Source organism: Ovis aries, chromosome 11 (genome assembly GCF_016772045.2).
Source record: "Ovis aries strain OAR_USU_Benz2616 breed Rambouillet chromosome 11, ARS-UI_Ramb_v3.0, whole genome shotgun sequence".
NCBI classification, from domain to species: domain Eukaryota; kingdom Metazoa; phylum Chordata; class Mammalia; order Artiodactyla; family Bovidae; genus Ovis; species Ovis aries.
Window position 1 is genome coordinate 21434120 of NC_056064.1, and position 19923 is coordinate 21454042.

Genomic DNA, 19923 nt, shown 5'->3' on the forward strand with positions numbered 1-19923 from the left:
TGGGAACCTTATCTAATAAGTGAAAACTCAAAGCAGATTGTTTTTTGACTCCCAGTTCTATTCTGCATGTATATGTAGTCTCAACCTGCGAAGTTACTGATGTCCCATTCCTCTGTCTTCCCTGGGCTAGCCTATCTCTGCTGGGGCATCACAGTAAGGGCAAGGAGAGCAATTTTATTACATGGACCACCTTATGCAGAACACTGCAGAGTGAGAATCCATCTTTTCTTAACCTGTGGTTCCTTCCAGATGGTGATACCAGTGAATAGAATAGATCCCACAATATGAATATGCAGCCACATGGTTTGTTACTGTCACTGATCGAACACTGAGAGACTGGATTAGTGAATGCTAGGTTAATCCTTATATATGTGTATTATTTAGATTCTTTTCTTTAGGACCTCATTCTTTGTCAGCCCCCCAAATCCCTTCCACATTCCTCCCTTGAGATCCTTCTGAAAGATGGAACTCATACTTACTACTAGTGATCCCTCTAGTAGGCTTTCTTCACTCACTTGCGTTCATTTTCTTATCCCTTAGTAAAATGGAATAAGCTCAAGTTGAACTCTTTCTCTTCCATCAGGTTAAACTTCCAACTGTGTTCCTGACTAACTTTACCTTTTAATAGTGATCACTAATATAAGCGTACTGCAACTTTTTTCTTTTCATTTGGTCTGTTGTTTTTTTTTTTAACTTTGTTTAGTGACCTATATATCAGTACAGTAAAATCCCCTATCAGTCCTGCCCGCTTAATACTGTGATCACATTGTTGTATGTGGATTATTGACAAGTGAGCAATATTTTCATATAATTTGTATGATTGGGCTTTTTCCCTCCTCAAAGTACGATGAAAGGCAGAAATGAAAGGATAATGGTTTTACCTTCCTATTCAAAAGATCTGGAAGAGTTACATTTTTTTTTTAAACATAAAAACAGTGTGTTTTAATCATGTTACCTAACCGAACTTGGGTCCACTCACCTGCCGCACAGCAAAGCCAGTTTACTGACACTAGGTTGCCGTGAAGTAAAGTACAGGACTTACTTGCAGACATCAAACAAGGATTATGGGTAGCTTATGCTCAACAGACCCAAACTCCTCTATGGCTTTCAGGGAAGGGTTTTTAAAGGCAACATTTGGGGTGACGGTGCATGGTGCATGACTTTCTTCAGGTTGGTGGTGATGTAACAGGACGATGTTTCAGGAATCTTAATTATCAGCTGGCTCAGTTGAAGGTTGTCCAGTTGGTTTCAACCAGTCTGGGGTCCACATGCTTGTGCTCAGCAGAGTCATCTTCCCCTACTAAGTAGGGGCCTTAGTTCCTGCTGAACAACTCAAGGAAATGTGTCAGATTATATGTATCCTGGAGGAGGAACTGGGACAGTTTTATCCTGAACTGTTGTCATTACTTTTTTTGCTTAACTTCTTTTCCTTTGTTTCTGAATTTCCTCACTTCCCTAGTTAGTCATTGCTTGTGGATCTCAGAGAAGACCTCAGAAATGAAAGTCTTTTTTCTGCAAACAAGAATCACGGCATACAGAGGAGCTTTTGTACCTGGGAAGGACTCACAGGGTCCTGCTAAGTTTCAGTTGTAGTGTGATTGATCATAGTGAAGCCTGATGTGTTCACACTTAGCTTTGAGTTAAGATAGCTGAAGTCATTTGTGCTGGATTAAAATGTAAGTGAAATATAGCTTACATTTGAATCTTTTATCATACAGGAGATCTAGTAAGTGTAATCGGCAGAAACAACAGCAACAACTTTGACCTGAACCGGAATTTCCCGGACCAGTTCTTTCAGATCACAGAGCCCACCCAACCAGAAACTATTGCTGTAATGAGCTGGATGAAGACCTATCCATTTGTGCTATCAGCAAACCTGCATGGAGGTAACAGCAGTTTGATATTCCACTAATTAATTCTTGTTGAGAGCATTTGCAAATCCTGGTGGAATTTTATGTGTTGATTGTCTTAGGCTCTATTAAAGTGGGCATCCTGTTATTGCTTTTATGGCAGACAACAACAAAGGTCTTTTCTCATTACCTCTTAAGCCAGTTTCCTGGCTGTTTTCCCCTCCCGCCCCCTCCCCTGCCCCCATACTCCTCTGTACTCTCTCTTTCCATCACCCCCGCCCCTTTCCTCTTTCTGGCTCTCACTCTCTCCCTGCTTCCCTTTTCCTCCTTCTCCCTTCCTCCATTTCTCTCTCACCTAGTTCTTCAAGTGGTTTATGTTTATCCCTCACACAGGTTTTGTGTTTATCTCTTTTCCTGGGAATTTGGTAACATGTTCTTTGTCAGTCATAAAAATTAAACCCTAACAGATCCAAATGTTTAGTTCTACTTCTCCCTAAAGTTTAATAAGCCCTTTTATGTAGGTTTAGATTTTGACATTCTCTTGTCTTTCATCTGCTGTGTATTTATCTGCAACACAGGGACCTCACTGTTATGTAGTACCTGAGTTTATACACTTCCATATAATTCAGCTGGAATTTATCAGTTGGATAGGATGAGAGGTCAAGATTAAAAATCATTACAGTGTCCAACTATGGTTGTGTAAATAAGTGTCAATACCCAAGAGACCCGAAAACTTATGTCTACATGTAAACTTGTATGTGGATGTTCATAATAGCAGTACTCATAATCACTAAAATATAAATAACCCAAATGTTGACTTATTGATGATTAAATGAAATATGCTATACAATTGAATATTATTTGGCAATGAAAAGGAATAAAGTACTGATGCATGCTACAACATAAATGAGCCTTGAAAACATGCTAAGTGATAGAATTCAATCATAAGAAACCATATATTATATGATTACATTTTAATGAAATACTCAGAAATAGGCAAACCCATAGAGACAGAAAATACATTAGAGGTGGGAGAGAAGGGGTCACTGCTAATGGGTGTAGATTTTGTTTTTGTTTTTTTTAAGTAATGAAATGGTCTATAACTAGATAGTAGGGGTGGTTGTACAACCCTGTGAATATATGGAACAACATTGAATTTTATACTTTAAATGGATGGATTGTACAGTATGTGAATTATATCTCAGTAAATTTAAAAAAAAAAGAATGAAAGTATTAACACCAGGGGCAATGGGTAAGAAATTTACTGTCAATATTTGTTAGACTATACAAGAAAATATCAGTTGAGATTTGATGGTATATAGATTAACTTGACTTTTTAGAAATGACAATATATGTTTAAGGATATTTGTATTTAAGAAGTAAATCAAGATTCCCCCAAAATGGCTTTGAAAGTTTGCCAATAGTAGGATAAAAGTCTTTTATAACTGGTTGCTACTGCTAAGTTGCTAAGTCACTTTAGTTGTGTTCGACTCTGTGCGACCCCATAGATGGCAGCCCACCAGGCTCCCCTGTCCCTGGGATTCTCCAGGCAAGAACACTGGAGTGGGTTGCCATTTCCTGGTAATCATGGACAATTCTCAAAGACCCAAATAGGAATTATGAAGTTACAGCCTGGTTAGCAATTTTTTTTTTGCTTTTTTCTTACTTTATTGATTGTATACCATGTGTGACAGAAAATATTTTTTGTTTTGAGCTTTTAAAAATATTCTCAGAATACATCAAGTGTCATGTTTTGTTTTTTTTTTCAAGTGTCATGTTGACTAAATCTGAAAACATAATTCTAGTTACAGTCCAGTGAGAATAATTTACATATGTACACATGTGGTATCAAGACCTTGGCATGGTAGGGATACATCTTTAATCATGTAGATACGTTTCTTTCCATGACATATTTCATTTTCTCATCTTTAAAATCTTTAAATGAGTTTTGAAATCCTGGCAAATAATTTAACAGAGGAATTCTTTGCTGCCAACTTAACAATTTAGAAGGATTTTGAAAGAATTTAGAGAAAAGATTTCCTTTTGTAAATTTTATGTTAATTTTTATTTGGATGAAATTCATATCACATTAACCGTGTTAAAGTAAATAATTCAGTGACATTTAGTGCATTCACAATGTTGTGCCATAACCACCTCTATTTTGTTAGAAAACATTTTCATCTCCCCAAAAGGAAATCCCTTACCCATGAAGCAGTTGTTCTGTCCCCATGCCCCACAAGCCCTTGGTAACCACCGATCCACATTCTGTCTCTATGGACTTGCCTATTTTGGATATTTCATAAGAATTAAATCATACAATATATGACCCTTTGTGTCTGTCTCCTTTCACCTGGCATAATGTTTTCAAAGATCATTCTCGTTGCAGCATGTATTCATACTTCATTTCTTTTTATGACTGAATAATATTCCATTGTAGGTATATACCATAATTTGTTTACGTATCTGTTGATGGATCATTTTTATTTTTCACTATTACAAATACTACTACTGTGCACATTGGCATACAATATCTGAGTTCCTGTTTTCAATTCTTTGAGGTTAACCTATGTTTGGCTTTTTGATGGAAATGCCAACATGTTTAGCTTCTTGATGAACTGCCAAACTACTCCACAGTAGCAGAACCGTTTTATGTTCCTATCAGCAATATATGAGTGTTCTAGTTTTGCCACATCCTTACTTACCTTGTTAATTTGTGTTTTTTTGATTGCAACCATTTTAGTGGCTGAAAGGTGATATCTTACTGAAATTTAGATTTGTATTTCCCTGATGACTAATGATATTGAGCATGTTCTTGTGTGCTTCTTGGTAATTTGTGTATCTTATCTGGAGAAATTCCAGTTCAAGTCTTTCACCCATTTTTAATTGGGTTTTTCATCTTTTTGTTGAGTTGCAGGATTTCTTGACATAGTCTGGGCTCTAGACCCTTATCACATTGCTTATTTGCACATATTTTCTCCCATTCTATAGGCTATATTTTAACTTTCTTAATGACCTCTGATGCACACTTTTCTTAATATTGATGAAGTTAAATTTATATTTTTGTAAATTTTGTAAAAAGCTCATGCTTTCTGTGTTGATACTAATTTTTTAAAAATAAACTTTTATAGGAATATCCTAAGTCTTTTATGACATTTTTTTGGCCTTAGAAAATTAACCATTTGAAAGGCAATATTAAGTATAAGCTGACTTTTTTAAGTTGTAATTTTTAAACCTGAGTCATCAATTCAAGGTGAAATTTAAAGAATTTTTTGGAGTAATTTGTCTAAAAACAAATGTTGAAGTACACTTACCTTATTAGAACTGTTTTGAGAAATAAAATGAGTGTTCATACTTGTTTCTTAAAGAAAATTTTTTTAAACAGATGAATGTTTGCTGGTATTCGTTACCACAGTATTACTTCATCTGGATTCAAGTTGAGTATGTTCCTTCACTTCCACCTGCAGGAAGTGGCATGACAAAAAGGCAAAATGAATGGCCTAATGAAGGCAGAATAAATGAACACATGGACAAATGAAATTGATGTGAATAATAGGAAGATAAGGGATTTGATTCTATGGTTGGGGAGTAGGCTCAGGGCTCCTGCTAAAGAAGCATCTTAATTGCTTCATTTACTATGGGTACCATGAAGGAAGTTGACATCCTTTCTATATGTATTAAAACACACTCTCTGTACTTTAGGTCATGAAAAAAACTGGAGTTATATGATATAACTCCAGTTGACAAATTTATAACATAAACATAAAAGAAATTTTTAGCATTTGTTTCTGGGTGAAGTTTGGGACTAGTTCTCCTATCCATAACATAAGTTGTTTAGCATCTCCAATTTAGACTCCACATCTACAAAATGAAGAGAGTAGGTTAATTGGACTTCAAGAGTTCTTTCTTATTTTAAGATTCTTTGAGCTTATAAATGTCTGAATTTACCAAAAAAAAAAATCAAGTTTTGCTCACATTTTCTGATCCTTAGTATTACAAAAGTGAAATTGTTTAATTAAGCCTGTATACTTCTGATTTCAGTTCTAATGTGTAAATTATGCCTGTGAGTTCAGGTGAACTCCCAAGACCTTTCCAGTTAATGCAGCCTTTAAGTGTCATATATAGCTGTTTAATATTTTATTTATCTACTTTGATTTTCTCCCAAGGAAGTTAGCAACTTTTTCATTTCTATTGAGGAAATTAGTCTTAGAAAATTGTATTGGTGTCCTGTCCCTGGCAGTATTGTGAAAAGCTTACTTTCTGTTAATGCTCCATCTTGCAAAAAATAACACATTTTCCTCATTTCCCTTATAGGTACTTTGGTGGTTAACTACCCTTTTGATGATGATGAACAAGGCATTGCCATGTATAGTAAATCACCAGATGATGCTGTGTTTCAACAAATAGCACTTTCTTATTCCAAGGTAGGCTTGTGCTCAAACATAAAATGTTATAAAAATTAATTTTTCATTAAAGGATGCATTAAGACAAAGCCCTACAAGTCTCAGGTCAAGTGCTTTCTTCTCTGTTAAGCCTTCCTTTTTTCCTTGCAGACCACTTTACTTCTCTTTCTTCGTTGTTTCCCACCTCACTTTTAAATGTGCTGCATGTGGTCTATAGCCATACCACCCTGAACACTCCCAGTCTCGTCTAAATGTACTTAGTGTGTTTCCTCACTAGCTTTTAAGCTCAGGTAATGTCTTTTCATCTATAGCTTTTAGTACAGTACTTGGAATGTAATAAACTAAACAAACTGCTAGTTTATTTCATTTGACAAATACTTAACTATAAATCTCGTAAAGTAGTCTAAGGTGGGGTTGGCAAGGTACAGCTCTAGGACAAAATCCAACCTACCACCTATTCTTGTAAATAAAGTTTTATTGACACACAGCCACATCCATTCTTTAAAATATTGTCTGTTGCTGCTTTCTCAGTCAACATTTGAATATAAGTCAGTGTAATTCACCACATTCACAGACTAAAGAAGACAAACACTACAGTCCTCTCAATAGATGCAGGGAGCAGAATCAAGTCATTGCGACAGAATCTTTTGAGTCTGTAAAACCTAAAAGTTTTACCGTCTGGCTCTTTACAGGAAAAAAGTTGCCAACCTATAGTCTAAGGTATTTAAGCACCTAGTAGTCAATTTTCATTCCAATCGCAAGGAAAGGCAATGCCAAAGAATGCTCAAACTACCACACAATTGCACTCATCTCACATGCTAGTAAAGTAATGCTCAAAATTCTCCAAGCCAGGCTTCAGCAATACATGAACTGTGAACTTCCTGATGTTCAAGATGGTTTTAGAAAAGGCAGAGGAACCAGAGATCAAATTGCCAACATCCGCTGGATCATGGAAAAAGCAAGAGAGTTCCAGAAAAACATCTATTTCTGCTTTATTGACTATGCCAAAGCCTTTGACTGTGTGGATCACAGTAAACTGTGGAAAATTCTGAAAGAGATGGGAATACAAAACCACCTGACCTGCCTCTTGACAAATCCGTATGTAGGTCAGGAGGCAACAGTTAGAACTGGACATGGAACAACAGACTGGTTCCAAATAGGAAAAGGAATACGTCAAGGCTGTATATTGTCACCCTGCTTATTTAACTTATATGCAGAGTACATCATGAGAAACGCTGGGCTGGAAGAAACACAAGCTGGAATCAAGATTGCCAGGAGAAATATCAATAACCTCAGATATGCAGATGATAATACCCTTATGGCAGAAAGTGAAGAGGAACTCAAAAGCCTCTTGATGAAAGTGAAAGAGGAGAGTGAAAAAGTTGGCCTAAGGCTCAACATTCAGAAAATGAAGATCATGGCATCTGGTCCCATCACTTCATGGGAAATAGATGGGAAACAGTGGAAACAGTGTCAGACTTTATTTTGGGGGGCTCCAAAATCACTGCAGATGGTGATTGCAGCCATGAAATTAAAAGACGCTTGCTCCTTGGAAGAAAAGTTATGACCAACCTAGATAGCACATTCAAAAGCAGAGACATTACTTTGCCGACTAAGGTCCATGTAGTCAAGGCTATGGATTTTCCTGTGGTCATGTATGGATGTGAGAGTTGGACTGTGAAGAAGGCTGAGTGCTGAAGAATTGCTGCTTTTGAACTGTGGTGTTGGAGAAGACTCTTGAGAGTCCCTTGGACTGCAAGGAGATCCAACCAGTCCATTCTGAAGGAGCTCAGCCCTGGGATTTCTTTGGAAGGAATGATGCTAAAACTGAAACTCCAGTACTTTGGCTACCTCATGCGAAGAGTTGACTCATTGGAAAAGAGTCTGATGCTGGGAGGGATTAGGGGTAGGAGGAGAAGGGGACGTCAGAGGATGAGATGGCTGGATGGCATCACTGACTCGATGGACGTGAGTCTGAGTGAACTCCGGGAGTTGGTGATGGACAGGGAGGCCTGGCATGCTGCGATTCATGGGGTCGCAAAGAGTCGGACATGGCTGAGTGACTGAACTGAACTGAACTGAACTGAGTAACATACTACAGGGAGCAGGTAGAAATTTCTGTATTTTTATGTTACTTTCATAATCAGAAATGTGTGTAATTTTATTTCAAAAATTATTACAAAACATGTTAAAAGTTCAGGCTTGGGAACCAGGCTTGTTAGTTTCTGGTTTTGGTCTTACTTCTGACTCAGTCTGTGATGTTACTGGTCATTGATAAATGAAACTTATTTCTGCAGGTCTGCGCTCTCTACTCAGACCCTTCTGTCATTCTGCTTTTCCCATTCCCTCGTTCTATACAAGGTGAACTTGTGAGATTGTTCAGAGTTTCTAACAGGGAGTATGTATCTTATTTCACTTTAAAGTATAGTTGTCTTCTGTTTGGATATGCCATTTTTGAGGGATATACCTGGAATAATTTTTTTTTTAATGAGAAAACTTCCAAATCATCAAAGTAGAAACTAAGAGATAAAATTTTATACATATCCCCATCACATCCTGCCCATTATTATCGTTCCACTTTTCACCCTCTTTGTAACTTTGCATTCCTTAGCCTCTTTTTATTTTCTTTGATCTTTAACCCTTTTGATTTGGTTTCTTTTCTACCCAGCCTAGACCCATGGACATACCTTTCAGTGATGCATCTTAGGGTCTTTTATGCCCTTTTGACATATCTGCCTTGCCAATGGCCAACCCTTATTAATTATAGTCATCTCTCTGATACATCCCAGAAAAGTCACACAGTTATGGCAGTTGACTACAATATGTATATATAGTGCACTTTAACGTCAGCCTAGCCCTCGGTTCTCCCCAGCAAGCAACTTGACTCCCTGGCTCATTTCCCACTATGGTGATTCTGAGCATTTATCATCTACTTGAGCCTTCTAATCCCAGCTTTGTTTGTCTTTCTCTCTGTAGATCACTTTGCCTTGAACTAAAGCAGAACTGTGAATAATCTGACATGCATTCATTCCAATTCTGTCTTCTCAATTATTGTTTGTTTTACTCATATTCTTCATTTTTTTCTCCTAATTTTTAAAAAATTGAAGTACATATGATGTGTAATATTATATGTTACAGGTGTATAATATAGTGATTCACAATTTTTAAGGATTGTACTCCATTTATAGTCATTATAAAATATCAGCTATTTCCCTGTGTTATTCAGTATATCCTTGTAGTTTACTTTATATATGGTAGTTTGTACCTCTTAATCCCCTACTCCTGTATTGCCCCTCCCTTTTCCTCTCCCCACTGATAATCACTGGTTTGTTCTCTGTATCTCTAAGTCTGTTTTGTTATGTTCACTAATTTGTTGTATTTTTTTAAATTCCACATTTAAGTCACATCATACAGTATTTGTCTTTCTTTGTATGATTTATTTCAAATTAGCGTAAAGCCTTCCAAAAATCAATAAAGACAAAAGAGGGAAGTTTAAGGAAAGGCAGGCATTAAGATGATTCAGAATGACCACCAAGCAGTGAATGTGCCCTTAATCTGAAACCTAAATCTGAAAATACTAACATAATAACTGGGCAGGTGAAAGCAGTGGAATACATGGAGGAGGTTTCAAAGTACATACAAATTAAAGGATCTGGTATATTTAAAGGGATAATCACAATTTAAAAGGGCAGGTGGATTTAAAGGAAAATCTTCCAAACACATAGCTTCTGGGAGAGAAGAAAAGCAAAAAGAAAGGAAGAAGTGCCTGCCCTTTGACAATTAGTGAAGAGAAAAAGGTCAAAAAATGGTCAAATGTTATACGTCAAAATAGGAAATGACTGGTGATTTCTGGCTTTATATTTTTTGCCTGCCTCAATTTTCTAATTTTCTACAATAACTTTTATTATATTTTGAGTATAATGAAATTTAATTTTAATTCAATTAAGTGAAAGTGAAAAAACAGAGCTATACAATGTGACAGATATCAAGGGAAGAGAAAATTTCAGGCAGGCATTAGTGGAACACTAGTGGTATTTGAATAAAATGTAGGTTATTTTAGTTAATAGTATCATGCCAATATTAGGGCTTCCCTGGTGGCTCAGACAGTAAAGAATCTGCATATAATGTGGGAGACCTAGGTTCAATCCCTGGGTTGGGAAGATTGCCTGGAGGAGGGCATGGCAACTCACTCCAGTATTCTTGCCTGGAGAATCCCCAAGGACAGAGGAGCCTGATGGGCTACAGTCCATGGGGTTGCAAAGAGTCGGACACAACTGAATTAGTTTTTTTTTGTTTTGATCAAGGTGCTATGATTATATAAAATGCTAACATAGGAAATACTTGATCAAAGATGTATAAAACTCAGTACTATTTTTGTAACATTTCTACAAGTCTAAGATTAGTTCAAAAGAAGAATAAGAAACCTGAATAGTTTCCACTTGTCTCCACTTCCTTATTGTTCTCTCATGCCTCAGTTTCTTGTCATCCATCTTCCACCTACACTGTTTCATCTGGAAGTACCACCTCAAAGGTCACCAGAAGCCTATTTTAAACTTTAACTCTCTTGTCTTCTCCCTTTGAACACATATACAACATGTACATAAATATTCCAGTAATCTAAAGTAATAGCTTTCATTTGATAGTAGAGTGGTATAAATGGTAAGCCTGTAAATGGTATGTTAAGTTTATGAAAGGGGATTATTTTGTATATTTTAAAGTTAAATGGTTAATTCTCAGCGGTGGGAAAATAAAAAATTATTTCTCTCTTTATACTTTTCTGTACTTTTTATTTTCTATTTACAAAAGAGAGAGGTGAAGTTTTGACCATCTTCCAGAGCTTAATTTCTTCAGGAAAATTCCCCTGTAACTCTAGTCAAAAATAATCTTTCTCTCCTCTAGCTTTCAATAGTGTTTATTTGTGCCTCTATAGAATTTTTTTTTTTTTACTCTGTATTGAGCAAACAATTGCACACATGCTGTGCCAGACACTGCTGGAGACTGAGAACACACAGACACAAACTGTTTCAAGGAGCAGGGTATTGTCTTTAGGGAAGAAAAAGGCGCAACCAGTTGTAGCAGAATAAAATAACTCCAAAGAACAGAAGGGCTGCCTCGGCCCCTAACAAGTCAGAGAAAGATGCTTACCTGTCCTCGTTTGTGAACTACCTTTTAGGGACTTTAAGCCTCTTGAGATCACGAAATGAAAGTATGAATATGAGCAGTTTGGTTTTGCTTGTGAGAGGGATTGTGTTGGATTTTTATATTACTTGTAAATACAAGTAATAAATGAAGTCTTCAGTGTTTTTTTTTTAACAGAGCATAAACTGTTTAATTTTGGTTTTAAAAAGTAGGTATTAAATCCATATAGTAAAAAATCAAAGTGGCACAGAAAGCTATACATTGAAAAGTCTCTGCTTCCATGACTCCATCCACCCCAACACATATCTTATTGGTAACCACTCTTATTATCTTTCCTTATCCCCCTCATGTTTTTTTTGATGCAGATACAAACAAATACAAGTAAAGATTCTTTTTTTTTTTTTTTTTAAGGAAAACTCGCAGATGTTTCAAGGTAGACCTTGTAAGAATATGTACCCTAATGAGTATTTTCCTCATGGAATAACAAATGGAGCCAGCTGGTACAATGTCCCAGGTAAAACATTCTTTATATCAAGGCCATGCGACTTGATGGCTTTTCTGTCCTCCCAATGGTACTGCTTGTTACTGAGTTTTTAGTTTTGAGGAATAATCATTCTTTTAAAAATATTTTATAATTAGTTTAAAACATTCAAATTAGTTTTTCAACAATTTTTTATATTTGGTGCACTTTGAATTTTGAGTAAAATTATTGTACTTGATGAAAATGGTATATTTTCCCTCTGGCTATTATAAAGAACATTTAGATGTGCTAATTAGAAGAGTGTGAGCTACACTTGAATTCTTTCTGAACATGAAAGTACAGATGTTTTTTACCTGTACCACAAGCATAGAAGCACTCTTACATGAACACATTATTGGTGTTCAACTACGCTGATAAAAGAACGAGTTTGACTTTTTACTAGGAATGTTGCTTGCCATTTGGGATCTGGGCTAGTTAGAACTTCTTCAGAGTAACTAATTTAAAGTTTTTATCCTTCAGGTGGTATGCAGGACTGGAACTATTTGCAAACAAATTGCTTTGAAGTGACTATTGAACTAGGTTGTGTGAAATACCCATTTGAGAAAGACCTGCCAAAATTTTGGGCACAGAATCGAAGATCCCTAATCCAGTTTATGAAACAGGTGACTATTCAGGAGTGACATCGGAAATTTCTCCCAAGAGCAAGATTTTTGTGTGTACATGTGGTTTTCATGCATTGATTTTGGAATACACCTCATTGGAATTCCAGTTTGACCTATTCATGTTTTAGTAAATTTATTTAGGAGATTTATGGATGTAAATAAGTTTATTTTTATGTGTGGAGAAAAGTTCGAAATGATTAAATGATGTAGTGATGATGTTTTACACTTAATGGATAGTGTCACTTTTTACCCTGTCCTTATAAAAGGCTACTATAAATTGGATACACACCTAAAAATTTGTCAAGTGATAAGCAAGCTCAGCATTTTAGGCTTCCCTGGTGGCTTAGTTGGTAAAGAATCTGCCTGCAATGAAGGAGACCCAGGTTTGATCCCTGGGTGGGGAAGATCCCCTGGAGAAGGAAATGGAACCCACTCCAGTATTCTTGCCTGGAAAATCCTGTGAACAGAGGATCCTGGTGGGCTATAGTCCGTGGGCTCACAAAGGGCCAGTTTCAGCTGAGTGAATAAGGAAGCAAAAGATGGGCTATGGGGTGAATGTGTGTTGTTTTTTTTTTTCCTTTGCCAGAGATTTACTGTGAAATGATGAGTTTTCTTTTGTTTGGATGTACATGGTAACCAGTAGGTAAAGACTGTAAAAATATGCTAATAATGATGAAAATTGTTAGGATAACCTGAGTACTCCTTTGTGCCAGTACTTTTCTGAGTAAAGTGGTATAAAGGGTGTGAGTTTATATACTAATGGGCTTCTCTGATAGCTCAGTTGGTAAAGAATCTGCCTGCAATGCAGGAGACCCCGCTTTGATTCCTAGGTCAGGAGGATCCACTGGAGAAAGGATAGGCTTCCCACGCCAGTATTCTTGGGCTTCCTTGTGGCTCAGCTGGTAAAGAATCTGCCTGCAATGTGGGAGACCTGAGTTCAGTCCCTGGGTTTGGAAGAATCCCGTGGAGAACGGAAAGTCTACCCACCCCAGTATTCTGGCCTGGAGGATCCCAAAGAGTCAGACACGACTGAGTGATTTCCACTTTACATACTAATATCTTAGAATGCTTTATTCTGAAATTTTTTAAACATTAGGAAAAACTGTAAGACTAACACAACAAATGCTACTCTTTTACCTAGGTTTAACAGTTTTTCCATTTGCTACATTTGTATTTTTTATATACATACACACACACCTATATACACATACACGTACTTTTGCTGAACTATTTCAGTATAAATTGCAGGTGTTATGATATTTATCCCTAAGTATTTCAGAATATTTAAAAGTAGTCTAAAAATAGAGTTAATTCTCCTACCTGACATCTCCAATTGCTATTATCTCACCTAAGAAAAGGGCTTCCCAGGTGGCACTAATGGTAAAGAATCCACCTCCAGTGCAGGAGATGCAAGAGATACAGGTTCGATCCCTGGGTTTGGGAAGACCCCCTGGAGGAGAGAGCATGGCTACCCACTCTAGTATTCTTGCCAGGAAAATCCTGTGGACAGAGGAGCCTAGTGGGTTACACTCCATAGGGTCTCAGAGAGTCAGACACGACTGAAATGACTGAGCAGAGCAGAGAGCGAGCACCTGAGGAAATTAACACTAACTCCCTGTACTGCCTGATACTTTGTCCACATTCAAATTTCCTCCTTATTGTCCTCAAAATGTCTTTCTGTAGCTGTATGTTAGAACCACAATCTTGTCAAGATTCATGCATTGCATTTGGTTTGATTATTATATCTCTTTAGTCTCTCTGATCTAGAGTAGTCCTCTAGATCATTTTTTTAAATGACATTTCCTTTTTAAAGCAGGTCAGTTTTCTTATTGAATGTCCTATATTCTGAAATTGGTGCTGGAGTTTAAACAGTTGTTTATTTTCCTCATGGTAAAGACAAATATAGCTTATGAAGAATTAGCCTTTCAGAAAATAAAATGTTTTATTTAATGGATGGTTACATTTAGCTTTACTCTGAAGTCCTGAATTCCTGTTTGTTCTACACGTTTACATTATTTAAGAATCTGTTATGTTGGATGTGAACTCCCAAAATACCTAGATGATAATCTTTATCAGTAAAATCTGGATATCCTTGTGCTTTATTCAGGTCCATCAGGGTGTCAAAGGATTCGTCCTAGATGCCACAGATGGCAGAGGTATATTAAATGCCACCATTAGTGTTGCTGAAATTAATCACCCAGTAACTACTTACAAAAATGGAGATTACTGGCGTCTCTTGGTTCCAGGAACTTATAAAATCACCGCATCTGCTCGAGGGTGAGTTACTGAATGCTCTGAAATTGAGTGCTTGAGGATGAAAGAAACCGCTCTATTCTGGAAGATTATCGCCGTAAAGCCCTATAGAGGCTAAGCAACGTTGAGTTGCCCTGTCTTGCCAGGGCTTGGGTACTCCAGCTGCAAATGTGTGACCCTGATCTGTCTACTTTATTGCAGGTATAACCCGGTCACCAAGAATGTGACCGTAAAGAGTGAAGGTGCTGTTCAGGTCAACTTCACACTTGTCCGATCTTCAACAGATTCAAACAATGAATCAAGGAAAGGCAAGGGGGACAGTACCAATACTGATGATGTCAGCGATCCGACCACTAAAGAGTTTGAAGCTTTAATTAAAGACCTTTCAGCTGAGAATGGTTTAGAACGCCTCATGTTACGCTCCTCCTCAAATCTGGCTCTTTATCGTTACCATTCATACAAGGACTTGTCAGAGTTTCTGAGAGGGCTTGTGATGAACTATCCACTTATTACAAATCTTACCAAGTAAGTGTCACCTTCTTATTGACTTTTTTTTCCCCTTTCTTTCTCCTTCCTTCCTTCCTTTATTCTTTTTACAGAGGTTACATTCAGCATAAACCACATTAAATGGTTCTTGCAATTCATTTAGAAGTATTTGGGTTGAATGTATAGAGTTGGTGTTAACTTATTTTGAAACAGATATTTGCTTGGAGATCTTTCTAGCAATGAATCTTGGAAACTTTTACAAGAAACACTGGAGCAGAGCTACTTGTTAGTTCAGTAATGTGTGGTCTGTACCTCCAGAAAACGTAAAACCACTCTTTCTAATGATTACTTTGATTTCAAAACCCTTTCCACTTCTCAGCTGCAGATTTTATGCTCTGAGTAAATATTATTTAGTTTTATTTTGCTAGGGGCAAGGGATAGGTTTAGAACTATGAGCTCACTTGTCAGGAATAATGTTTACCCTTTTCTTCAAATTAGAAAATGAAGTTTGATTGGCTGTCATTTTCTGTACTTTAGTCTCTGCTCACAGTTACTGTTCCCTGAAGCCTTAGGGGCTCATGTGATTAAGGGTTCTAAGAAAACATGCAGTACTGGCTTATGTGAAACTGGTGACTGAGATAACTTTTACCTTCATTTCATTGTGCTTCTCTGCTTCACTTTCACTGTTTCAAAATTATTTCCTTGATCTGTTGATCCCTATTGTTTGCCTATTGTAGGGTCTTTCCTTTGCATTTTTCCCTGAGAGTAATAAGTCTCTACTCCAAACCAAATGAACATTATCTGCTTTTCACTTTTTTTCCTTCACTGTTTCTTTTAATTTTACCAGTAAATGTAGTTTCTCAAATTCTGGTTTATAATGTTTGTGATTACAAAGGATTTTACTTTTGCACATAAATTGCACATATTTACTTTGGCAATTACCAATTATCTGTGGTGTTGGAGAAGACTCTTGAGAGCCCCTTGGACTGCAAGGAGATCCAACCAGTCCATCCTAAAGGAGATCAGTCCTGGGTGTTCATTGGAAGGACTGATGTTGAAGCTGAGGCTCCAATACTTTGGCCACCTGATGCAAAGAGCTGACTTAGCCCTATAGAGGGCTAGAAAAGACCCTGATGCTGGGAAAGATTGAGGGCAGGAGAAGGGGACGACAGAGGATAAGATGGTTGGATGGCATCACTGACACAATGGACATGGGTTTGAGTGGACTCCTGGAGTTGGTAATGGACAGAGAGGCCTGGCGTGCTGCAGTTCATGGGGTCACAAAGAGTCGGACACGACTGAGCGACTGAGCTGAACTGAACTGAAATTACCTCTCTTCCATTGGAAGATACCAATTACCTCTCTTCCTCAACTGATTCTTGAACTTTTCTGCCCAGGTCATGTTTTAATATGGTCCATCTTAGTGCCATATAGAGGTTTAAGACTTTCTTATTTTAAAATTTAAAAAATTGGACATTGTTTTGCTTTCTGTTTACTTAGTGAAGTTTTTTAACCTTTAAATGCAATTGAGCATGCATTTTTTGTTAAATAGTCCCCTCCTAATGTACAGCATCTGCCCATGGTGGGACGCAAGACAATTTTAGGTGGCCCTCCAGCGGTTACTAAGTGTCGTTAAATACCTTCGTGCGAAAGCAGTGCTCTGTCTATTCTATTAATCCTCAGTTTAGTGCCAATTTTTTTTTTCTATCTGACTCTTAATAAGTCTTTTTATTAGAGAAAGCAGGCCTATAAAATTAGTTTTGCTGTGATTCTGGCACTGCATTTAAAATGTAAAATGTCTTATTCACATAAATTCATTTAGATCTTAAAAGTAAGATTTCATGCATTTGTGTCTATTTAGAGATTTCAGTAATAAAAATTTAAGTGAGTTAACTTAAGAGACATATGCTAACTAAAGAAATAATATAGATTCTAGAAGATTGGGTAAACATCACGAAGATGATCGAGGAGTGACTGGACTTGAAGGAATGCAATCATAGTCATTCCTGAATCTGATAGTATCTCACATCTGTTTGACTTTCTTTGATCAAGGGAACCTAATTTTCTTAAAGTATTCTGACAGATTTATTCTTCAAAGATTTTTTAGGACTTTTTGAATTTTGTTCTCATTTCTGTTTTTAAAATCTGTAAGGCAGCATTAACAGTAATCAAGTAAGGCAGCAATCAGGTAAGTAACTTGATTATTCACTGACTTTTTGATTCTGGTTCTCGACAGTCTGGGACAGAGTGCTGAATACCGTCACATTTGGTCCCTTGAAATCTCCAATAAGCCCAATGTATCTGAGCCTGAAGAGCCAAAGATTCGTTTTGTTGCTGGTATCCATGGCAATGCTCCAGTTGGAACTGAACTTCTTTTAGCTCTGGCAGAATTTCTCTGTCTGAACTACAAAAAGAACCCAGCTGTTACACAAGTAAGAGAATAACCTGTTTTGACATGCTTTAAAAGGATAAAGCTCAGTGACTTACTGATTGTATACTGATATCAAAGGCATCATTTTTTAAAAAATTTAATTTCCTGTTAGATTTTTATACAGTGGTACTTTTAATATCATTATAAACTTTACTCTTTAAAAATGGACCTTGGTATATAGTTGTTAATAGTGTCTATTATATTTCTTTGTATATATTAAGAGCCATAGAGGAAAAGAAATAATAAAGGTTTGCATTCAGTCCTCTGTTCCTTTATGTTACCCTTCCATTCTTTACTCACAGTGATATACATCCTAATTTGAGGGACTTCCATTGCCAGTTATTTACAGTTAGGGTACTATATTGAAAAATGAGGTGGAAGAGAAATAGTTTTTCTTTTCATGTAATAAAGATAAAAGTATTAGATGCTAAGAGATTTTAGAAAAAGTGATACAGCCATGCCAACTTCAGTCATCCATGACTAGAGACTATACTGCTGGTCCAGAAGCTGCTTATATATGGTTAAACAGCCTAGTTTCTGTGTTGTGTTAGAGAAAGGAAGGAAAGAGTACACCTCTGTTTAGAACATTCACAAATTGCCACTGTCTGTATAGAACTTAGGAAAGGGAAAAGGAAGTAGTATTTGCTTAATACCTACTGTGTTGTAGATACTTTACATATACCATAATTTAATCCTCAACCCTGCAATTATGTTATCTCCATTTAATAGATGTGAAAACCGAGGCAGAGATATTAGATAACTTACAGGAGGTCACACAGCTGCTAAGTGGTAAAACTGGGATTTAAGCCCAGGTGTGTGTCACTATAAAGCCTGTGCTATTCTGTTTTACTCTACTGCCTCCACTGAGAGAAATTTGGAAAGAACTGATGTCACGATTAGGATCCCATGATGTGGGATTAGGTGAAGTGAACGTAAATCAGGCTTGATTTTCAAAAAGGGAGATCCCATTGCCTTCTTCCTGTTTTCAGAGATTTTGTTGATGACGATGTTTCAAAACAGGAGATTACCTAGGAGAGTGGTTCTTAACCCTGGCTACACATTGAAAAATCTGGGAAGTTTTTAAAAATCTCAGTGGCTGGGCTCCATCCCCAGAAGCATCAATATTCCTTTAAAAGCTCCTCAGCTTATTCTGTTTGGAGAAGGAAATGGCAACCCACTCCAGCACCTTTGCCCAGAAAATCCCATGGACGGAGGAGCCGGTAGGCTACAGTCCATGGGGTCGCAGAGAGTCGGACACGACTGAGCCTATTATTTGGCCACAGTTGCTACCTACTGATCTTATGGTTATAAAAGGTACATCTACCATGGATTTCAAAACTCCTAGTTTATAAGATTTTGCCTCACTGGTCTAATTAGGCTTTAGATTGTGTTTCCCAGGTGGCTCATTGGTAAATAATACACCTGCAGCGCAAGAGACAGGTTTGATCTCAGGGTGGGGAGATCCCCTGGAGAAGGAAATGGCAACCCACTCCAGTATTCTTGCCTGAAGAATCCCACGGACAGAGGAGACTCGTGGGCTACAGTCCATGAGGTCGCAAAAGAGTCGGACACAACTAAGCAAGTAAACAACAACAATGCTTTAGATTGCCATTTGTTTTGAGCTAAGTGTCAGAATTGTCTGGAGACGTCAAAGAAACATATACATAACCAGAGACCTGTGGTTAAGCCCAAACATATATACTTTAGGAAGAAAATCTCCCTCAGGGGAAAGATTCTAGAATAAATTAATTAAAGGATTACAAATATACTTCAAGCTATTGACTGTTTTACCAGAACAAATAAACCAGGGATCACTTATTCTGATTCACTATTAGAAATATTTAGGATAAATTAAATGAGAAGTTCATGCCATAAATATAGGTATTAACACCTATGGATATGGATCATCTGAAGGAGAAATTATTTGGATAAGACAAATATCCTACCCCATATTTCCTTGATAGCTGATTTCAACTCTTCTGTCTCATTGTTTCCAGATGTACATTGATATTTGTCAACTAGAACATTATATCTTCTAGTTTTTGATCTGGAAATACCATATTGCCATTATTATTGACCTAAGCCAGCCAGTGGTCAGCAAACCTTTTCTATAAAAGGTCATATAATGTACATTTGGGGCCCTGTGGGTCAGAGGTTCTGTGTTGCAGCTGCTCAACTCTGCCACTGCAGAACAAAAGCAGTCATATGAATGGGCAAGACT

General features: G+C 37.1%; 1 protein-coding gene across 1 annotated transcript in view; it reads left to right on the forward strand.

The window, feature by feature from the left end:
* The window catches only part of CPD (carboxypeptidase D), a 71901-nt gene that overhangs the window by 37372 nt on the left and 14606 nt on the right, over positions 1-19923 (forward strand). The window contains exons 7-13 of the mRNA XM_015098556.4: positions 1719-1886; positions 6162-6271; positions 11801-11903; positions 12390-12532; positions 14640-14809; positions 14987-15310; positions 17508-17703. Of these exons, the coding sequence (XP_014954042.2) occupies positions 1719-1886; positions 6162-6271; positions 11801-11903; positions 12390-12532; positions 14640-14809; positions 14987-15310; positions 17508-17703 (1214 nt within the window). The remainder of the gene's footprint in view (positions 1-1718; positions 1887-6161; positions 6272-11800; positions 11904-12389; positions 12533-14639; positions 14810-14986; positions 15311-17507; positions 17704-19923) is intronic.